At 37.5% G+C, this 22266-nt stretch overlaps 1 protein-coding gene across 1 annotated transcript; it reads left to right on the top strand.

The window, feature by feature from the left end:
- Positions 1-1895: 1895 nt before the first annotated feature.
- dnajb6b (DnaJ heat shock protein family (Hsp40) member B6b) lies at positions 1896-21553 on the top strand. The gene is made up of 8 exons (XM_059327256.1): positions 1896-1999; positions 10867-10989; positions 13513-13622; positions 15327-15392; positions 15569-15673; positions 20238-20375; positions 20483-20651; positions 20871-21553. The coding sequence occupies exons 2-8, from the start codon at positions 10925-10927 to the stop codon at positions 20974-20976; spliced, it is 759 nt and encodes a 252-aa protein (XP_059183239.1). The 5' UTR covers positions 1896-1999; positions 10867-10924; the 3' UTR covers positions 20977-21553.
- The last annotated feature ends 713 nt before the right edge of the window (positions 21554-22266 follow it).

Raw genomic sequence — 22266 nt, 5'->3', positions numbered from 1 at the left:
GTTGTTAGTCATACCTGTGTTTTTCCTAAACTGTCAAAACATTCTACTCTAAAAAAAAAAAGAAGAAAGAAGGTATTTTAAGTCACAATTACTAAAAGACATACTTCTGACTTTAAAAATATAATTTCTAGCTATTCGTCTTCTGTTTTCTCGGCAGGCATGGGCTTCCTTTGCATTTTTATTATTTTATAGGCCAATATGATAATTATAATAGTCATAGGTCACCTGTTTCCCACACTACACGACAGATGGCGCAGAAAGCCGATTGTCTAGTCTTGCTTTCTGTATCTTGTATGACAGAAGCTCTGATATTAAACCCAATTCTTTGACTTTTGAGGAAAATCTGAGGCAAAATTGTGTCTAAGTTTCATGCGCAATGCACATATGACCAGTAAAAACAGTCCTCAGTTCGCAGGGTCTGTTGAGTGTCATCATGGATGTGTGTGCAGGTCAGAGAAACAGCGCTGCTTTCGACACTCAAAGGCATGGGGCTTTCAAGTGACCCTCGTAAAAAACCCAGTTGTGGTTAAAGAGAAGTCCTAAATGAGAATTCTGATGCTACTTACTTTTAGTCCAATCTTAGTGTATGGAGGAGGGGAACTCCCAAAATAAAAAAGTTAAAAAAAGTTTCAGCAAAGTGTACACTGTTTTTGTGGCTTTTGTCCCAAGGGTAGTGCAAGAAACACCCCGAACATGGCAGAATGAAATGAAAAGAAAAGAAAAGACAATAATACCGACAGGGGCCAGGATCTCTGCAGATACAAACATGGAACACATGTAAGTGAATCATAAGTGATGATTAAGAGGGATTATTTTTGTGTGAGTCTATACCATTATTTGTCCTTTGTCTTGAATGGGGAAATAAACGTTATGGACCACAGATTACCAGGCTGTAAAGACATTTATTTCAGCATTAGAGTTGATGCAGTTGAATGCATCATTAAAGTTTATTACAAATGTAACATCAGAGTTCTAAAATAATCTAAATGCAACATTAGAGTTCTAATATAATATGAATGCAACATTAGAGTTTTAATATAATCTAAATGCAACATTAGAGTTCTAATACAATCTGAATGCAACATTAGAGTTCTAATATAATCTGAATGCAACATTAGAGTTCTAATATAATCTAAATGCAACAGTAGAGGTTCTAAAACAATCTAAATGCAACATTAGAGTTCTAATATAATCTGAATACAACATTAGAGTTCTAATATAATCTGAATGCAACATTAGAGTTCTAATATAATCTGAATGTAACATTAGAGTTCTAATATAATCTAAATGCAACATCAGAGGTTCTAAAACATTAGAATTTACTTCAAATGCAATGTTAGAGTTCTAAAATAATCTGAATGTAACATAAGAGCTCTGGAATTATATGAATGCAACACTAGAGTTAACTTTGAATGCAACATCAGCTTTCTAGAACATAAACATGACATGGGATGTGTCATGAACATTAATGACACTTTGAAGTAACATTAATGCTCATGATACTTGTCATGTCATGTTTCTGACAGGCTTGTGTGACTCTTATGTAGACACCTTCAAAATAAAGTGTCACCATATCTTGCTTAAGTCACAAAGGCATGTTCAAAAAACTGCCTAAGTCATTTATTTATCTTAAGTTACATAATTTACACACAGTGTTGTTACTATACCAATAGCCATCCTTTGTTACATCCTTTTTGAGTGAAATGATCAATAAATGTCATATGTTATACTTTTGGTGAAGTTTTTTGTGTTTCCTGCAAAACTTGAAAAAATGAGTTAGGCGATTATTTTAACAGGGTGACGATATGCGTTGATGTGGTATTTCTGATGACCGACAGCCCCTGAAAGCAGCAGCAGCAGCATAGGGGGCGGTAGCCTCACCACCAGCAACCAGCCACCAACCACCAACAACGGCTGCGGTCACTGATTCTGCTCTCAGGCGAAGACGGGGGGATATCGACAAAAGAGAGGCCCTTTGAGCGGACATTTCATTAAAAAGGTAAACACTAATTGCAGAAATGTAAGCGGTGTTTGTGTCGATTGGACTTCACTTTGCTGAAAGACCGTTGAATGTGTTTATTGTCTCTTGTCGTACGACGTTAGACTGCTGTAACGTTAGCGCTACATGTGGGGATGCTGTGGTGTCGCAACCTGATGTCCCCCGGTAGCATCATGAATTATATATTATCATTATCTCACAGTTTAAGGACAGACTGAAGTTCTACATTAAACTAGCCTAAAACATGGCTAACAAATGAGTGGAGTTCGGTGTTAACGTTTGCTACAATAACCCAAATAATGATAACTTGCTAAGCTGCAGCTAGCTACAATATAAGCTACAAAAGCCATTTCAAATGCTTTTTGGTTCATGATAATTATAAGACTTTTTTTTTAAGCACCTTGTGGAAAAGATACGACATAAGTATAAAATAGTTTTATGTTTCTGTCACCAGTTAAACGCAACATTAGTGAACGTCTGGCAATGCGAGACAAGACAGACCAGGCAAATATTAAACTTACGACTATTTTTAGATTATGTTTCATTTGTTATGTAACTATGACTATTATTACTATTATCACCATGCAGTCTCCCAGTACAATTTAGAAAATGTCATTCGGCTTAAACATTTCCAGATATTATGTTTATCTGATTTTCCTGTTGATAGTAGCTTCCAGAAAGTTCAAGAAAAACAAGTGTTTTCACTTGATGTTTCTGGTTGCCAAAAAGTTCAGAGGCGGGAGAAAGAGGAAGTAACTTTAGGAGCAAGTTCAACATGTAATTAGCAACCATCAACTGCACAAAAAACAACTTAATTTCAATGTGTGAAATGTGAACAGAGGCAGGCAAACTTCACAAATATGAGGCTGTAGTGCTGAAACAACAGATCAGTCAATCAACAGGTTTGTCCATTGGCACCACACTGATCATTATCAATTTTGATGTTTGAGAAATCTCAAGCAAAACAAGACATTTGAAAACATCGTATCTGATCTTACAGATACATTTTTCACTATTTTCTGACTTTGACAACTGTATGAGGCTGTAGGTAAATAAATGATAAATGATTTTACTTGATGAATAACACAGATGGTTGATTGTTTTGGACATTAACCCATAAGAACCCAGACCCAGTTATCCTTAAAGGAAAGTTATGGGGGATATAGCACCATTTCTGATGTGTTTTCAAAAACACTATCCCTAAATGTCAAAGATCTGTGATGTGACATAAACATTACATTGGGCGCTTATAGTATTTATGTTTATAATATTTATGTTTATAATATTTCGTATTTTAAAATAAAATAAAAAACTAGACACAAATTTGCTGTTTTCTCTGCATCTCCACAACATCTATCAAAATTGTGATATTATTAGTTCTGTTCAACAACAAATTATTTTTTAGATATGTTTTTAAGTAGCATAATAATAATAATAATAATTATAATAAATCGATAATAAATACAAATAACCACGTGTCTTTTTCTTTATCAAAATTGTGACTTTAATTTGTTCAGGAAATATGGTCAAAACAAGTTAAATGCAATACAGGACACCCTATTAACGGATTAGAATTGTTAAATGGGTTTAAATTTAGCCTAGTAACAAATAACAGAAGATTTAACGCGTTTGTTACACAGGTGTCACCATGGGTTCTTATGGGTTAAGGATTTAATTTATTTCTATTAATTTTGGAGAGAAGTACAGTAGACTTGACTATAACTCAGTGTAATGAAAACAGATGATTTGAAAGAAAATATACAGGGTTAATTAGGTATAAAACTAAATTCTACAGTATGTCTTGTTTGCCCGCACCCTAGAATTTGTCTGAAAAAGTATGTAAATGTCTATGTAAATACTACTATGCAAAGGTTGGCAATTATATGACGGTTTGTCATGCGTTCCTTTTGTCATTCAGAGGATCTGTAGGTGGCCAAAATGAGGTTCTTGTCGCAAATCCTGATGCTGACCAGTCTGACCACATATTTAGTGAAGTTTGACAGGTGGTAGTGCCATCTTTTAGAGGTATGGGTAAGAATTTACCTCATATTTTTAGTTTAAATCATTCCATATGATGGCAGCTGAATTCCAGTAACGTTTGTGGCTGCTTTATTGTTACAGATGTGACAGCTCAAGTGCTATAGTGAGTGAACCTGTGTTATATGAAATCTTAACATGTGCAGGGTTGTTGCCCTTGGAAACAGTATGTGTGAGTGCTGAAAAATTCCCAGATATTTATGAAATAAGTAGATCAATGTTGATAAGTCCCCCCCCCCCCCCCCCCCCCCCGATTTTTCCACACATTAACGTTTGTAAAAAGATTCCCTGTGTAAGAGGACAAAGCTCACTACTGTTTACAGCAAATGTGGTCTTCTTCTTGTGATGATGACCTCTTAGAACATGTTTCCACTAATAGAAAGTAAAGAAAATGCTGATCATGTGCACACTGTGTAGCTTTGTTGCTATGAATCATTTAAGGTATGGTACAAGCTTGTTAGTGCTTTGTGTTTCGCTGTCATCTGTGTGTCTGTTCTGTCAGCTGTGATTTGTGTTAGGTGTTGGTTTCGGGCTGCTCTGAGCCTGTTTTGTCCGGTACTCTTGGTAATGTCAGATTTGTAGTGGTGTTTGAGAGTCCTTGGACACTGGCAGACCTTCTCCAGTTGCCTTTTTTGATTGCAATCACAGTGAGGGTGACTCTGTTCTCAGTGTTAATTCTGTACCAGTATAAGGCTTGGGTTTGCAGGTTTAAAAAAAAGTCTGTCAGCAAAAATTAGCCCTTAAGCACAAAGAAGGGATTGAATTTGTAAACTTGGACAAAACCAAAAACAGTGAAGTCTAATCAGAGATTTTCATCAGGAGATAAAACCTTGAGCTGCTTTCCTGGTAATTAACTGGGGAGTTGCTGTGCAGACGGAAATTGTGAAAGCTTTTACAACACTGATGTACCTTTTTATGAGGCCATACCCTGATTATCTGCTCGTACTGACTTGATGATGCTTATAGTAAGCATGCAGTTGTGAGACATCGCTGAAACTTGTGATGGTCCTTAGCGTTTGGGAAATTCCAGTGATATTGTAGGCCTTCAATTCCTGTCTGTATACTACTGTATTGAGTTTCTGGTTAGACTGATTTTTTATTTATGTATTTATGCCACTCAGTGCACACTTAACCAATGGTAGACCCACATGAGAATTTATTAAGTAATTTAGGTATGCTTGATAGCTGCTAAATAGCTCTGCATTAAGACACATCCCATCTCCTTTTAATGGTGTAATATATATTGCATACGAAATAGTGTTTGTATGCTATGTGTGGAGTGTCAGTTTTGAACTGTTGGCCTCTAAATACTGCAGTTTAAATTAAAGGTGGTCATGATACAGAATTTCCAACTTGGTACAATGCAAAATAAAAACATTTAATTATTTTTTCAATACCATGGCGAGAATGAAAAAGTACTAGTTTTTTATTTATATTTTATTGTTTTACAGATTACCTTTCCATTGTTTCAGCCTTAGCTTGAAAATTGTGTAGGGACACAATACTTTACTAAATATATAATCAACACAGATTGTATCATTTTAAACACATAGTATCAAAAAAGTATTGAGACAATATCAAAGTATCAATATTTCTTACAAACTTTGTGTAAATACAGACTGTATGTATCAGCAGGTCAACATTATTTTTTAATAGTGACTTGTCACAGATAGATCAGATTTATTTTATTTTTATATATATATATATATATATATATATGTTAACAGGAATGCAAATATAAATTGCAGCTCAAAAATGTTTGATAATACAAAATCCTACAACAACATACATAATTATTTAAAGCTTACAGACCGAAATGTAGTGTACATTAATTTTAACCCTTACTATAATCTTTTACATTAAAGTTTATTGCTTAACTAATAAGAGATCCAGAATTTCTTTTGGGATAAATAAAGTTCTATCTTATCTTATCTTATCTTATCTTATCTTATCTTATCTTATCTTATCTTATCTTATCTTATCTTATCTTATCTTATCTTATCTTATCTTATCTTATCTTATCTTATCTTATCTTATCTTATCTTATCTTTTATATACTGCCTCATTAAAACACTTATCTATATGATGGGATTATGCAAAATTCTATAGTCTGATGTGTTTTGAATGTGGATGAAACTTGTTCGGACCTGTCTAGAGGGGAATTCCCCCTGTGATTATTGAGTATGTACACAATGTATGTATATGAAGAAGAATTGATTACATTAATTACTGTAATAAAATACGGATAGTCTAAATAAACTAGTAGATTCTACAAAAAACATCTTAGCATCGTTGCATTCCTGGCTTTACTGATCTTTCTGCTAATTCACTGTTGCAAGAATTGGACATTTAGTCCCATTCATCTACTGTTGCACAATATTTCCCCTTCAAGGGAAATCTAATTTGGCACAACACTACCACACTGCTGAAAAAACCCCAAAGTTGAACAGACGTTCTTGTAATCTCTCGCTGCTCAACTTGTCTGGAAGTGTTTGCACCAAAATCCTGCATAGATTCCTACAGGGTTGAGGCTTCATGAGAAAGATGAGTACTGAGATCAGACCATTGATGTTGACTTGCTATTCCCAGTGAACCCATGAACACAAGTGGAACTAGAAGAGCACTCAACAAGGCCAGACCTCCAGCGAGGCCTTGTCCTATCTTGCAAAGTTAATGAAAGTGAAAAAAACCCAAACTTGTTTATCTGACCTCTGATTCATTTTTGCTCCAAAATGAAATGGTTTCTTCCTTGGTCTGTGCTGCACCCTTCCACCAAGTTTTATAAAAATCAAGTCGGTAGACTTTTTTTTATATTATTTTTTTTTTTACTAATCCTGCTGACAAAACGATTTTTTTTATTAAATCAACTTTAGTGGGGTGGGAAAGCAAACAGTTTTTGGAAAATATTTCTGAAAGGCTAAACACCAAGAAATGTGGATTGAAGTAGAATATCTTTTTGACGATTAGATTTTACAACGCACTGGACGTATTGGAAATGATTAGATGACACGAGTTGAAACAGTCCTACACAGCCACCACTGGAATGTAAGTCAAGCGTTTGAATGTTGATTTCAAATATTCATGTTTTTTATGAAGCTTCAAAGCTTTAAACTCTTCAGTACAGCCCTGTGTAATTTAGTCTTGAAACAGATTTGAATGGGAAAATCCCTAAAGGTTCAAATATTTATGGGAACAGATGTTTCCACCGTCTATTTACGAAAAGAATTATGACGTAATTTTGTTGTAGACTGTTAAGGGATTCCTGCACAGCACAAAAGCATTGTCAAAGTTATGGTAAAAGTGGTGAAATACTGATTTTTCCATCTTTTTTTCTTTGACTGTTCTCAAATTAACAAGAATCTGGAAGGCTTCCATTTTTGCTAACTCTGTTATTCATTTAACTCCTACTAAAGATTTGAATTGGCTGCTTCTCTCTTTGATCTGATAACTTTTATAATCACCCCTCTGGTTCACTGAGGCATCATGGGATTGACTGACCCACATCTGTTGCTCACAGAGAGGCATAGTTCACGCTGAGCGGAGCAGGAATCCATCAGATCTGGGTTAGCTGTGTAATGCCACCACAAGGCATAAATCTGCACCTACACGCATGGATAAACACACACACACACACACACACACACACACACACACACTGCACAGAGCCATGAGTAACTGCATCTCTAGCAGGCACTAGTGTCCATTAACTCCCAACTGCTGCAGGGGAACTGGTGGCAGGTGAGTGGGCCAGTAATGGCTGAAGTGAGGGGGATAAAAGAAGATCCATTTAATGTGATGAGTCAGGATGCTGGGTTGGGTGTTTTGAGGTTGGATTTTTAGAGAAAACCCAGTGGGAAATGGTGACTTTCTGGGTCATATGTTTTTATTTTTAGATTGTGGTTTAAATCAGGATAGAGATACAAACGAGGACACTCTAACCGTTAAGATTAGATAGATTTTTAAAATCAGTAAATTGGGAATTCAACAGAAAAAACAATGAGGTCTGAAGGGGAGATTTGGAGTTACTGCCTGACTAAGGCACCTGAAAAAGAGGTGTTTAGTGCTTGTGCCATGTCTCCACCAGAAGTCACTTGCTGGCACTGCCATGCGCCAAACACCCCCAACCCCCCACATGCTCACAACAAACACAATCTAACTGCAAAGGCCACAGGTTATAAATAGCAAACAAACAGGACACAGTGGACTCCCCGTGTAAGTACTCCTCACTGGTTTGTTTATCATTTTTAGTGCGATAGCTAAGATATCTCTTGATGAATAATGTTCGACTGTGGGTTTTTCTTGGCATTTTCACCATTGTTTTAGTTGGCCTGTAGCTGTGTGATGTTCAACTCTCTGTGAAAGACGAAAATGTATTGAGTTGTTGGGTTATTTGTTCGGATGAAGGTGTTGGAGGGAACCCAGAAAGTCTATTTAAGTGCAGCTAAGGACATGATTTACCAGGTTTGGTTGATATTTTATGTCAGAGGTTGTTGTTTAATGTCTGTTTAGAGGCAAGAATAAATAGAGACGTGGTGTGCGTTCGTCTGCTTTTTGTTATTCCCCTCATGCTGGTATGGTTCCAACAAATTGTTAAAGTGTAGGACAAGTAACTTTCATAACTGTCTTGTTAAGATGCACTATCATTTATTATTAAAACTGTGGCGTTCTGTGTCCTCTGAGATGAGGTTTGAATGTAACCGAACAGGACTACATGAAGTGTTTTTTCCTTTTTACTTCTTTCAGTGAAATACGATTTTGCAAACCAAGATATATGGAGGTTACCTATGTAGTTTAAATCTGAGAGAAGAAACAGATCTTCCACTTTCTACAGACCACAGAGCAGAGCCCGAAAACCAGAGCCTGCTCTGCTTGCTTTGTTGAAAGAGAACTTATATATATATATATAATATAATATATAGAGAAAGCCTTATCATCTTATTAAAAATGATAAAAACATGCTCCCCATATGTGATTTGCACATCACATCAGTGGATTATGCACTATATATCACTGAAAAAGGACACAACCAGAGGGGGAAATATTATAATATAAAGGTCATTATTAACTGACATGGATAGCCAAAGGCAACCTTCATTGGTCACATGAGGATGATGGCAGCTAAAGGCTATATTTGGTTTAGAAAAGCTGTCCACTGTGACAGTAATGCAACTGATAAACACTGAATGACCATAGGTTGATACAGATGGCCTGCAAAAGGCACCTTATTTACTGTGAATATTTATGTGAAGGCTATAGAAATGATATTGTGTTTGCTGCTGTTCTGAAACTCTGGATATTATCCAATTGGGAAATACTTTTTCAAAAAAAGAAAATTAAATTGTATCCCCACAATTTAATGTAGTTTGCTCATCTTGTGCTCCCTGGCCTTGGATGTAATGCTGTGTTACTTCTGTACTGAGCTACATAGTTAGCCGGACATGCAATGGTCGCAGCTCACATTGTGGGGGATGGTTTAGTGAACCACTTGGTACTGTAACCACTGACATTTTGTCAACTTCATCAGTCATGCGATCCTTACCAGCCACAACAGCAACACTTGTTTTGCTTTCACCTTTTGAGTTTGCAGGTTTGTGGTTGAGATCAAAATGATAGTTCAGAGAAGCGTGCAGTCCAAGCAAGGAGCCAGATGAAGGGGGGAGGAAGAAGAACCGCAGCTAACAATTGTTTCATTATCGTTTAAACTGCCAAAAAAACAATCAATTTCTAAATTATTGTTTTGGTCTATAAAATGAAAACCAGAAAATGGTAAAATAATTAAAAAAAAAAAATCCATCCAAGTTTCTCATAGTCCAAGGTGATTCCTTTAAATGTCTTGTTTTGTCAGTCCGAAACCCAAAGATAAAAAAAAAAAATTCCGTCTTTGAGAGGCTAAAAACATTTTCAGCCACAATGAATCGATTATCAAAATAGTTGCTGAATATGTTTCGGTTGATCAAATAATAAATTAGTTGCCAAATAATTGCAGCTCTAGTTAGGTAAGGAACTTTACGCCTCTGGCCCAGTTTGGCGTTGCAGCTGCCAGTGTGATCCTATTGCAGTGTGGTCTCTTGTCATTTTTTTTATCTCTGTTCCCTCTTTCTACATCAGAGAGTGTATTCTGCAGAAACGTTTTTCTCCAAGAAGCTCCGGGTCAAATCTCTTCTGCTTTTCTTAGTTTGATATGTCTTTGTATCTACCTCTAGATCAAGACTCAGAATGTTGGAACTTGGCAGCAGTTGTTATTATATTCTTAGCCAACTATGTACATAGTGCAGAAGAGATTACGAGCACATGACTTTGATGACAATGATCCGTGGGTGCAGGTTACCCTCTGTGATGTAGTATTGCAAAAAAAATTGGAAATCTGGGGCTAAATCTAGATGACTTGAATATCTTCTGATACTTTTTCATCAGACCTGCTCTGTCTTGTTTTTTAGAGGCTAAGCTTCATAACTTCAACATTAGGTCATGTTTAAAAAGAACGCTTCATGGTCTTTATAGCTATTTCCAAAGTAATACATGATCCATGTTTTTTCTCTTGCAGCCTCAGGGTGAGGGATGATCACCTACTTATTATGTAATTTTGCTGGGCTTGTATTAGCTTAGCTGTCCTCCTCCCTGCATCTCTATTTCAGTGCAGTTGATTACATTGTTGGGTTTTGTCACCCTGTTTAATGCCGTTGCCCCCTCCCTTCCCTTCACAGATTTACCCCTCAGGTCTGGAAGGGAGGTATCTCGCCCGTCACACGTGGCTACACTCAGTCGCAGTTTGTTGGGCTTTATCTCTCCAAGCTAACATGTCTTAACAGAACTTAACTTTATTTCCACAGAGGCCACATAGAGGACCCTCGCACAGGACAGCAGCTACAAACGCACACAGGCAGAGCCATGCTGGAATACTACCAAATATTAGGAGTCCAGAAAAATGCAACGCAAGATGACATCAAAAAAGCGTAAGTGCCCCTGAGTGCTTTCTGTTCTTATTTTCCCCTGCTGTTGTTGTTGTTGCTAAATGTCGCCCACTCAGAGGGGTGTAATAGGTTAATTATATCCCCCTCGAGCTGTATAAACTGACACAAGGAGAGGGAGAGCAGAGAGGCTGCAATGCAGAAAGTTTCCACTCTTCTTCCTGTAACCTTGCCGCTGTCAAATGCCTTCCCCCTACACTCACCCACCTCTCACAGTCGCCCACTGAACTGGCCAGTTCCAGTTAATTACACTTCATCACAGGTTTCTCACTAGAGCTTTTTTTGTTTTGACAAGTGAAGAGTTTCCTCTGAACTGATTTTAAATGTTGAGGACAGCAGAAAGTCTGTGTGAAATAAGGCACGTGGTTCATAAATCAACAGTTATTTTCACTGATACAGTAAATCACTCATTGGAGTCAAATCATGTGGGATTGAGTGAAACCATTGAAGATTACTGCTTAATGCTGATTCGATCAACCAGTGTATCAAACTTGCGAAGAATCCAGCATATCAAATGCTGAGCACCTGCTTATCTCTATGTACTCGATTGTTGGCCGACAAAGTCAAATGTTATCTTGACTGACACGAATCAATAAGTCATATCTTTAGCCCATGACCCAGCTCTCTCCTCTTGAACTCTGATTGAATTACTTGCCATGCTGGAAGCTGTTTCTAGGGTTGTCAATGTCAGTAGCTCAGTCAGTCTATCGGACAACTATTGGATGGATTGCCATGAACTTTGGAAACATTCATGGTGCCAAGTGGACAAATCCTAATGAAATTGGTAATCCTTTGATTTTCCGTTAGTGGTTTAGAGTAAAATGACTCCACAACCATTGGATGGATTGTTATGAGATTTGGTATGTCCACCTCAGAATGAATTTTAATAACTTTTGTTATCCCTGAGCTTTTCATCCAGTACATCTTCTTTTTATTTAGCTCAAAGCACCAATGTGCCTAGAATCCCATTCATGACTTTGGGAAGCTATTGTAATTAAGAGTTTCCAACTTGTGGCTGGTGTTCACGTTAACTTTCAAATAGTTGTTACAAATGGGAGACATTTTTAAAATGTTCAACATATTTGTACCTGAAACCAAACAAATATTGATGGCCACATCAGCCAAACACATCAGCCAAAGGTCGCTGTTAAATGGAATCAAAACCATTGAAATAGATATGTTGTCAGTGCACTGTAGAAGTGTTCTTAATCTGAACCAAAAATACATCAAAATGAGCTTTCAATTTGAATTACCAAAATAAAAAGCAGGATAGCAATTGATGAAATTTGGCCATATGGCCTTCACGTGGGGGTGAAATATGGTGGTTATATTAAACTTGATAGCATGTAGCTTTTTAAAGAAGAATTAAAATGTAAATGATAGTTGTCAGGGCATTAAACCAATGATCTGTTGATCTCTACAAATCAAGGCTCCATAGTCCAACAATGGTAATGATGTTTAAGACAAAATTTCAATTGCATTGTGACCATAAAAATTGAAAATCGAATCAAGTGTTGGATTGGAGAATCATGATGCCCTTATTGCACAGTAGTGTTCGCATGACCAACTCAATAATCCTATAGCGTCCTGATTATGTGAAAGTAGTTGTAGTAGTTCTAATAGTTGTTAACGTTAGTCTTTCCCAACTTGACATTCACTCCATATGATGTGAACACAACCTTTAAAGACCTAGTGTGGCTGTAAGGCAAGGAAAGGCAGCTTTATTTATATAGCACATTTCATACACAGGGCAACTCAATGTAGACTATAGACTCTGTCTTGCTTGTGGATTAAATGTGATGGGTATAAAATCAAAGAGAGCAAGAGTTAATACTGCCCTCAGAGACTATTGAGCTAAACATCAAGTATTCAGACCGAGATCATGGCTTCTGCTGCTTTTACTAATGAACATAGAGGCTTCTCACTACAAAGACTTACACAGCATTGTTCAATGCCCAGTTGACCATTGACCAGGCTTTAGACCACTAGATGATGTCACAGATTACAACAAAGACGTTGACTACAAAGACTATTCACCATACAACCATAAGAGAGTCAATCCCTGGATTGTGTGCAGCCTTTTTTGCTGGCTGACTTTCAGTTCATAGTCTTGTCCACGTCATCTGTGTGTCCACTGCCGGTGCTGCTGCTGGGCTTAGAAACAAACAGCTGATGCAGCGTAAGCCGCTACACGTCAGTGGAGTTCAGGCTGTCTTTGTTATTTCTGCTTGGATGGGTGGGGGGCAGTGTGTGCATGTATGTATTTGTGTGTGCACAAAGGGGGGTCTGTATGTTTAGTGTAGGCATGGTTGCCACTCTAAAAAAAGACTTGAATGTAGATATGTCTCTCTAATAGGGGGATGTCCGTTAAACATACACATTTTCCACCTCTCATCAAGACCAGACTGTCTGCCCTTGGAATATCCTCACAGTGTGACATGCATTGTGAGTTTAGTGCAGTTTTGATGTCAACATCTGTAATTTTACTGTATGCTATGTATGTCTCAGTTACAGAAAATTGGCATTGAAGTGGCATCCAGACAAGAACCCAGACAACAAGGAAGAAGCAGAGAAAAGGTTCAAAGAGCTGTCAGAGGCATATGAAGTGCTCTCAGATGGTAAGGCTTTTCTCGAGAGGGAGAAAATATGTTGCATTGCCATGTTAAGTGGTGCATATATGAATGTGATGACTGGTGTTTTCCTGCATGTTTAAAAACATATATATTAGGGCCGGGACTTTAACGCGTTAATTAAGAGTAATTAATTACACAAAAATGAACGCGTTAAAAAAATTGACACATTTTAATCTCACTTATTTTTGCACCGCGGAACGTTTCTCACTGGATGAGTTTCAGGCGGACCGATTATACTGGAGCACCAACTAGCGTTCATGAGTTCAGACAACAACAAACCACAGTGAACATGAAGGAAGAAGCTGATGAGACTGCTTTGGTTGGCCCCGTGGATGATGGGACATTTTGTTACAAAAACCGAACGGATGGAAGTGTCGATAAGAGCATGGTTGTGCGCAAGCTATGCAACAAGGAATTCGCATATCACCGCAGCACATCGAGCCTCAAGTATCACCTCAATGCAAAACATATAGCAGCTAGCGTCTAAATATGCTATTGGTACACTTGATGGCAAAAATTGCATTGACTGGTCTGTTGGACTTGAACAAAAATAAACAATATTTTTGTTGCTTAAGCTTATGTATTCAGTCATTATTCAATGGTGTACTAAAAATCCATGTGAAAAAAATTACTTCTCACTGTTCTCAGGTCAAATATTTGTATGTATTTGTATATTTATATGCGATTAAAATGCGATTAATTTTGATTTATTAATTACATAAATTACTACATATAATTACATATAATTACAATTTTTTTAATCGAGTCCCGGCCCTAATAAATATATATATATATATATATATATACACATATATATATATATATATATATATATATATATATATATATATATTAATAGCTCTAGTTTGAGAGTTTAAGAGTGCATTTGTAAGATTATGCTTTTACCAATATGATCACTTTTTGGTTTTGGAATTGGAACCAAAATTATCAGTCAAGGCCACATGCAGCCATTAAATAACTTTAATTTAAAATAAATCTGTCTAAATTACGCAAAATTATGAATTGTGGACAGCATCCTGCAGCCAATACGAATTGAGTATTCATCCAGACCATGGTATAATACCAGAATTATGCACCAAATATGAGAGCTTCTGGAATTTGACTGTAGGTTTGAGAACAACAGAAGCCTGTAACATTTTCATTTTATTCGGCGCAGTTATGCACCGCACCCAGTCACAAGACACATGTATTGTTAGCATTGTCAAGGCACAATGTCAGGATTGTTTATGGTTTAGTGAATTCTTGTGTGGTGGGTTTGTTTTACTTTCTGTTTATCACCTAATGTCATGAACCGTTATCAGTTTGGGCCGTAAATGTGTTCAGACACTGATAGTCGCACCCTTTTTTTTTTTTTTTGCAGCTAATTACATCACAGCAAATAAGTGCACTTGCACATGGCCAAACATATGAATGAAATGCATAAACCACAGTTGGATGTAATTTGGAAAATGTTTACTTGTTTTTAAATGGTATAATCACTCACAGTGAAAAGCAAACATTGATATTTGAAGTTTATTTGATGCCAACATACTTTGACCTGTGGAACCTTTTACCTGCAGATTAAAATACAACACAATGGAAACTTCTATTCTTTCTCTTTCTGTTTGTCAGTTTTATTGTTTTATTGTTCTCTTTATCTTATCAAAAGTCATATTCTTTCCACAACAGAGAACAAGAGGAATACTTACGACAGATATGGCAAAGACGGCCTTTCAGGAGGAGGAGGAGGAGGAGGTAAGGAAGTAACATATTTATTATTATTCATATATTCACTCATTGAAGTACAAACAGCTTAGTTTTGCTATTGAATTACTTGTAATGATAGTGGCGTTCATAATCCTGCTTTTCATATAAACACATAAACAGTTTTAACGTTTATGAGCTTTTGTTGTTGTTTGCTTGTTTTACAGGAGGCCATTATGATCACTTTGGCGGCAGCAGCTTCACATTCCGTAATCCCGATGACGTTTTCAGGGAATTCTTCGGCGGCAGAGATCCATTTGCAGATCTTTTTGGTGAGTCTTTTCAGACTCCAGTGAGGCACTGATTGGATTTATTGCTTTCAAAGAGTAGGGAGAAAGAGGAACTGAGAGAGTGCAGAGTAGGCAATGGCTATTATTAGCTGCATAATTTTATCTGGTCAAAAATACACACAGATGACCTGAGAAGGCTTGAGAGAGAGAGACAGCCAGACAGAGAAAAGGAGAACATCCTGTAGGCCCAGTTTTATATCATATGAAACATTCATATTTCTACTCCCTAATTATTTTGCTTGTTAGCTGTTAGCTGGCAGCTCCTGCTGTGTAGAAATGTGGAAGATGGAGCATCGAACCCAGGAAACCTTCTGTAAAGCCTGGTGCTAATCCCCCACAGCACCGCAATGTGCATTTCCAATAATCTAAGCACTGTTCACCTCAGGAGGTCATTTGCCACTAAATGTCACATGTTGGAAAACACTCAGAATCTCTGCTGGATGTTGACCTCGACTTCATTACATAGCATTACTATTAACCAGACCTCCAGATTTACTCCAGCCTTTTTATTTTTAGAAAATTATTTATATTATCCATACTGTGAAAAGCAACTTTATAATTATTTAATGATTTTTCAGTTAGTGAAGTGTGCATCATTACAAACAATTACAATTATTAATGAAAAAAATGACAATGTTTTTTTACATATCTCTCTATATATACCTGTGTTCACCCTCTGTCTGAAACGCTCTGTGTCTTTAAGAGTTGCAACCTTACACAATTCCCAAGGCACCGTTTCTGAGTAGAGGCTGTGTGGATTTCTCAGTGGATTTAACGATTTGATACTCTTACAGTATTCATATAGCACAGAAACCTGCTTTATGTTCAAATTAGACATGGTAATCTCACTTTTTACCATATGGGAACTTAAAAATAAACAAGATATCTGTAAGATTAAACACGTAAATGCATTTACTCATAGAGATATGTATAAACGAAGCTTAGTTTATCTAATGTATTTTACAAAGAAATGTCACATCTATTTTGTTAAATGATTAATTAATAATTTCTCACAAAATTGCCAAACATTTATCACTTTCAGCTTTTCAATTGTGAGGATAAAAGGTCACCTTAGGCTTTTTATTTTTATTTTATTGCACTTTTATTACACTTATAGACTCATCCATGAATTGATTAATAGAGAACAATAGAAAGATCAATAAATAAGGAAAAAATAATTAAGTAATAATTAAGTTAATTTACATGTTTTTGCTGTAAATTTAATTTGCCTTCTTAATTATATCATGGTGATTATTTTTGAGGCAGTTACTGTTGGAGGCAGGATTTGTGCACAACTTTCAAAGTTGCCTCCTCCGAGTTTAGCGATCTCTGGTCCAGCTAGCTGATAGACATAGTATTTGTGTCCAGACAGGAACATTTAGCTGACCTTTTACAGTGTCAACCAGACACTTATAGTGGGTCAGTGGTGGTGATTAAGAGGGATTATTTTTCTTTCTGGTCTATGCATTTTTGTTTTCATCTCTCGTACACCACTTCTCCCTGAAGTACAAAATGTTGGCAGCTTTCTGTTTGTTTTTATACAACCCCTGTGAGCCATTATACTGCCAGCTAAGGTAATACACTGTTGACCGGTAGCTGTTAATTTGTTATAATGACAGCTTCTCGTAGTGCCTGAGAGTTGATTGTATCAGACGTGTCAGTAGTTGTATTATGTATTAGTTAAAGGAGTTTAGCGCCTGTCCTGGGTTGTCTGGGTTCAGCAAAAGGCTGATTGGAAGGCATGTGTAGTTCCCCCCGTGTAGCTCTAAATATGGAGTTCAGACGCAGGCAGAGGATGGATTTGAACGTCTACATCACTCAACTGGAATGCTTTCAAAAATAGCTTCCGTATTAAAACAAAAGCAGATGTAATAACGCCAAGTGTGAGTGTGCAGTGTGTCTCCATGTGTCAGAACACATGTACAATGTGGTGCGATGTGAACACTCCAGCGTGGGTGTACAACATGAAGTTATTGAAATAACTGTAATCTAATATTAGTGATTTAAAATGGTGCTTAAAAGGGGGGAACTGAATTAGAACATGTAGGAAAGTCAAGCCGTCTTTCATATGAGATTGTTTTGTAAACATGTATTAATGTTGTATTTATTAACATGGATAAGATAAAGTGTTGAAGCTCAGCTGTTGCTGTTTACTCTCTCCAGTAAACAAGGACCACTTAAAAAATGACAAACCATGTTGCTATTACCACTGAGACTAAAGTTCAAGTTCTATTTTGCCTGGGGACTTTTATTAGGATATAACAGGATATGTCCAAACGTTTATCTTGTCAAATTTACTTCAACTCTATATTTAGTGTTTTTCCTCGAATAGATCTATATAAAGAACCACGACGGTGTGACTTTCCTTAAGATGGCAGCAACAAAAAAAGGGGGTTCAGATGTAGTTTTTAAATCCCCATCCAGCCTCCAGTCCTGTCTGTCTAGCAGCTCATCTCAGCGAGCAGCAGCTGGTCTTGTGAATCTGTCACTCAGAGCGCCCCACAGACTGAAGGGTAGGAGTGTGTGTGTGTGTGTGTGTGTGTGTGTGTGTGTGTGTTTGGGTGTGCGCTCCGTTGAAAAGAATACAGATTCACATGATGACAAGGGCTTAGCTGTCTGCCAAGATCAGCACGCACTCATTCACAAATGAACATGTGAAGGAAGACACAAGAAGGAGACATCTTCAGTTGTAGATAACCAGACTTTGTACATAACGATGCACATGCATATTTTGAAAAGCCACGTCACTTCAGTTTCTTCCCTGCACCCCGTGCCATGCTATAAAGGTGTGGCACATTCCTCACTGATTTAATCCCAGTCTTTGTGCTTGACAGGTCTTTTGAAGTTCTGTCAGTACACAGAAATGTGAGCGAAAAGTACCTCAACTTTTCCCCCAGCTCTCTCTATGTGTACACTTATCATGTACACAAGCATAAAACCATGATTCCTGTGTTCAAGCAGCATCTTTCAGCCTTTACATTCCTCTCTCTGTCGTGCGTGGATGTTTGCCGTCTTACTGACAGCCTTGTGAGAGCAGAGCTGTCTCCTCTAATGTCTTCTTCAAGGTAAACGGACAGTAATGCAGTTACAACTGTAGTCAGGGGGTACTTTTATTTAAAGCTTTCTTACAGAGTGAACAAGCAAAGCTTTCTTGTCGCTGTCTCTTGGTACATTCAAGGTTGAAGGAGGAGTCTTCTTTCAGCAAATGGTGCCAGTGATCCAGCCTTATCCTGCTGGGGTGACCCAGATTGGCAGCGTGCAATTAGTAGCATGTCCACAGGGTTTTAGGATTAGAATTGGTGGTGGGCATTTTGACAGTTTAGGGTTAAGATTGTCCAGAAGTTACATACTCTTACATCCACCATGGCTGTTTTATTATGAGTAATTATGATTATTATTTATTATTATACTTGCATCTTTTGGAATCTATAGTAGAAAAGGCCTTGAAGCTACTTTAATCAATATTTTATATTAATAATGATTAAAACAACTAGGGCTGTCCTCGACTAAAGGAATTCTAAGTCGACTCATCAATTAGTTGATTGAGTTCTCCAGGAAGAATCATGCAAAAGCCCCACTTGCCAACGATGTGATCATACGTTTTTGGAAATAAGCCATTCAGCCTGGGGAAAAAAAGCATTAAAAAATGACTAATCGTCTGCAGAAATCTTAGCCATTTGTTGGGACTCCCTCTTCTTAGTCAATTTGGTCTATGTGCAGAGAACCGTCATTCAAATCTGCGTTGAATTTAATCACTGCCGGCTCACTTTCGGTTTTATATTGGTGAATATTGTAGATAAATGCTGAGGAAGTGTGTCATCCCAAATATTTTAATCTTAAGGCTTTAAGAGAAATTATTTCGAATGGGAGTGCCACATATTTAAACTATACCACCAATGGTAGCAGCATGACAGGTGCTGCACCTTCTGTGTTTGTTTGTTTTTGTGGTCACTGAGAGTTGAAAATGTTCAACTTTAAAAATATTGAGCTCTTCACTGTCACATTTATCCCAGCTGTCCAATAACAGTGGAGGAGAGACATGATAAATACCACAAAGACCAGCTGTCAAAATCTCATGAACTTGCATAGACCGGCGGGTCCGACCTCTCTCCCCTTACTTCCTTCAGCCTTTCCTTCATCCAGAGCAAGTACTCTACCTCTTGTCGACATTTTTACTTCTATGGATATTCTGTGTCATAATCTGACACAACTGAAGCGTCTCAGCTGAAAAAACACTGCGCTCCACAGAGCTCTCCAGCAGGGTGTTGTCAAAAGAGCCCCTAAAGTTTTCAGCTGGGAAAAACACTTTGGTGGTCTTAGCCACAAATTCGCCATATCAACTTTTAAGTTTAGAATATGAGAGTGTTGTGTTGCTGCTCCCAAGTGGGGAAAAAATAAGTTAATGCATTTAATATTGTTTGAACAACTGAAAAAATTAAAAACATACCACAATCTAGCAATACAAAATTAGATTTAAAAAAATCTTAAAAGGTTCTTCACTTTCTCATCCACAAATCTATCATTTGTTCTGCATTTCCCCCCACAGCTGACGACCCCTTTGACGATTTCTTCGGAGGAAGTCGCAGTCGCCACAGGGGCGCGAGCCGAGGCAGGATGGGGGGATCACTCTTTGGGTTCGGGAGCTTCCCAGCATTTGGACACGGCCTCACAGGCTTTGATTCAGGTGCCTACATCCCTACGAATAACTCCACGTTGCACTGGATTCATCATGAATATTTTAAGCTTTTCCATTTTTACTGAGGTTTGTCTTGAACATGTGCTCTTTTGCAGGTTTTAGCTCATTTGGAGACATGGGTGGTGGAGGAGGGTTCACTTCCTTCTCATCTTCATCTTTTGGTGGCGGTGGGGGAGGAGGGGGAGGAGGAGGAGGAATGGGTAACTTCAGATCTGTGTCCACCTCCACCAAGTTCATCAACGGCAGAAAAATTACTACAAAACGGTACTTAAATGTCAAACTCCACAGCATTTTTAAAGGAATAGTTTGACATTTTGTGAAACATTCATCTGGCTGTCGCTTCACATTTACTGTACAGACATGAAAATGGTATCAATCTTGTCATCTAACTCTTGGCGAGAAAGAGAAAAGGAGTATACATAAAAATGTCAAACTTTACCCGACTTCCTGATCTCTGATGTCTGCGACTTGTGTTCGTTACAGGATCGTGGAGAACGGCCAGGAGCGGGTAGAAGTGGAGGAGGACGGTCAGTTAAAATCTCTAACAGTTAATGGTAAGGAGCAGCTCCTAAGACTGGATAACAAGTAAAATTATCTCGCCTCAACATTTGACCAATTTTTACACCTGGAAAAAGCTCGCCCAGTGACTATGTTTGGTTCCGGCGGTTGGTCTCCTCTCTCTGTCCTCCTGCATCTCATTCCTGAAGAACATTTTTTTTTCTCATTTTAGCTTAGCTGCAAGGGAGGCGAGAGAGACGTTCACAGTATTTGTATGTTTGTATTTATTCCATTTATTATGGGGGGACCATCTTGTTGGGATTTGTATTTTTGTTTACTACAATAATTGAATTGTACTTTTAATTTCCGCCATAAGCACAAAGCTGGGTACGTGCTATATATATATAGATATATATATTTTCCTTTTGGGTTGGATATTGTCTTTCTTATTGTCGCTGGAAAACAAGATGCTGTACATTTAGACTTACGCATGTCATTTTTGCTCTTTTCATTTGACCAATTTAACAAGTGAATGATAAAAGCTTAACCACTTCGCCCTAATGTCTTTAACTTGAACTTCACCTTGCTAACCTGTTAGCTGTTATCATGTTCACGCGTGTGTAATATGAATGACCATAGATTATTAATAAATTAATGATAAAAATGTGCATTTTTCTTACTTTCACGTTTGTTTGTGTATTTGACAAAACCACAGTGTGTTTTTATTTGTTTATGCATGATTGCTGATTCCAGGAGGCTGCTTTTTGAAGTTTCACTGTAACTGTATCGGCAACTCAAACCATAAACGTAGACTGCACAACACCTCACAGTGTTACAAACGGACAAACAGGGGACTTTTCATGCTTTGTAAAAAGAAAAATAAAGACTTCAGATTTGGTCAATAAACTTCAGTTCGTGGAACGTCGTGGAAAGTCTGCTGCAGTCACCTGGTGTCTTTTGTGATATTTCTTTTTGGCTTGCGTGGCTTTTTTATAGTGTCTCACTCTTGAGGTGTGTGTGTGTGTGTGCTCCTGCCTGACCACATTTTAAACCTGCCAGTAAAGGAAACCACAGCGGCTGCTTCTTTTTCTACACTCACCCATCATACAGCTCACAGTGTGCAATATTTTAACCTACTAATGCCTGGTGGTGACTCGCATTAGGTGTTGTCAAGGGTAGGAAATATATTCATGGTGCAATAGCTCCCTCTCCTGGATCAGTAGAGATATATAAAAAATAATTCCTTCATTCCTCGCTTATATTGCTGTTATTTACAGAGTAATCTATTTTTATTTTTTAAACTACAGTTCCCATAATTCGGGAAACAGGAACTACAATGTTAGAATGGGGACAGTGAGTTAGCTGTGGGCTATAACTTTAC

This window comes from Centropristis striata, chromosome 23, assembly GCF_030273125.1.
Source record: "Centropristis striata isolate RG_2023a ecotype Rhode Island chromosome 23, C.striata_1.0, whole genome shotgun sequence".
Classification (NCBI taxonomy): domain Eukaryota; kingdom Metazoa; phylum Chordata; class Actinopteri; order Perciformes; family Serranidae; genus Centropristis; species Centropristis striata.
This window is presented reverse-complemented; position numbering and strand designations above follow the sequence as displayed.

What these genes read in the sequence shown, in the direction of transcription:
- dnajb6b (XM_059327256.1), top strand. Translation starts at nt 10,925, where the DNA reads ATGCTGGAATACTACCAAATATTAGGAGTCCAGAAAAATGCAACGCAA. An exon ending in AGGAGGAGGAGGAGGAGGAG is followed by an intron (nt 15,393 to 15,568) that starts GTAAGGAAGTAA and finishes CTTGTTTTACAG; the next exon opens with GAGGCCATTATGATCACTTT. An exon ending in TCCATTTGCAGATCTTTTTG is followed by an intron (nt 15,674 to 20,237) that starts GTGAGTCTTTTC and finishes TTCCCCCCACAG; the next exon opens with CTGACGACCCCTTTGACGAT.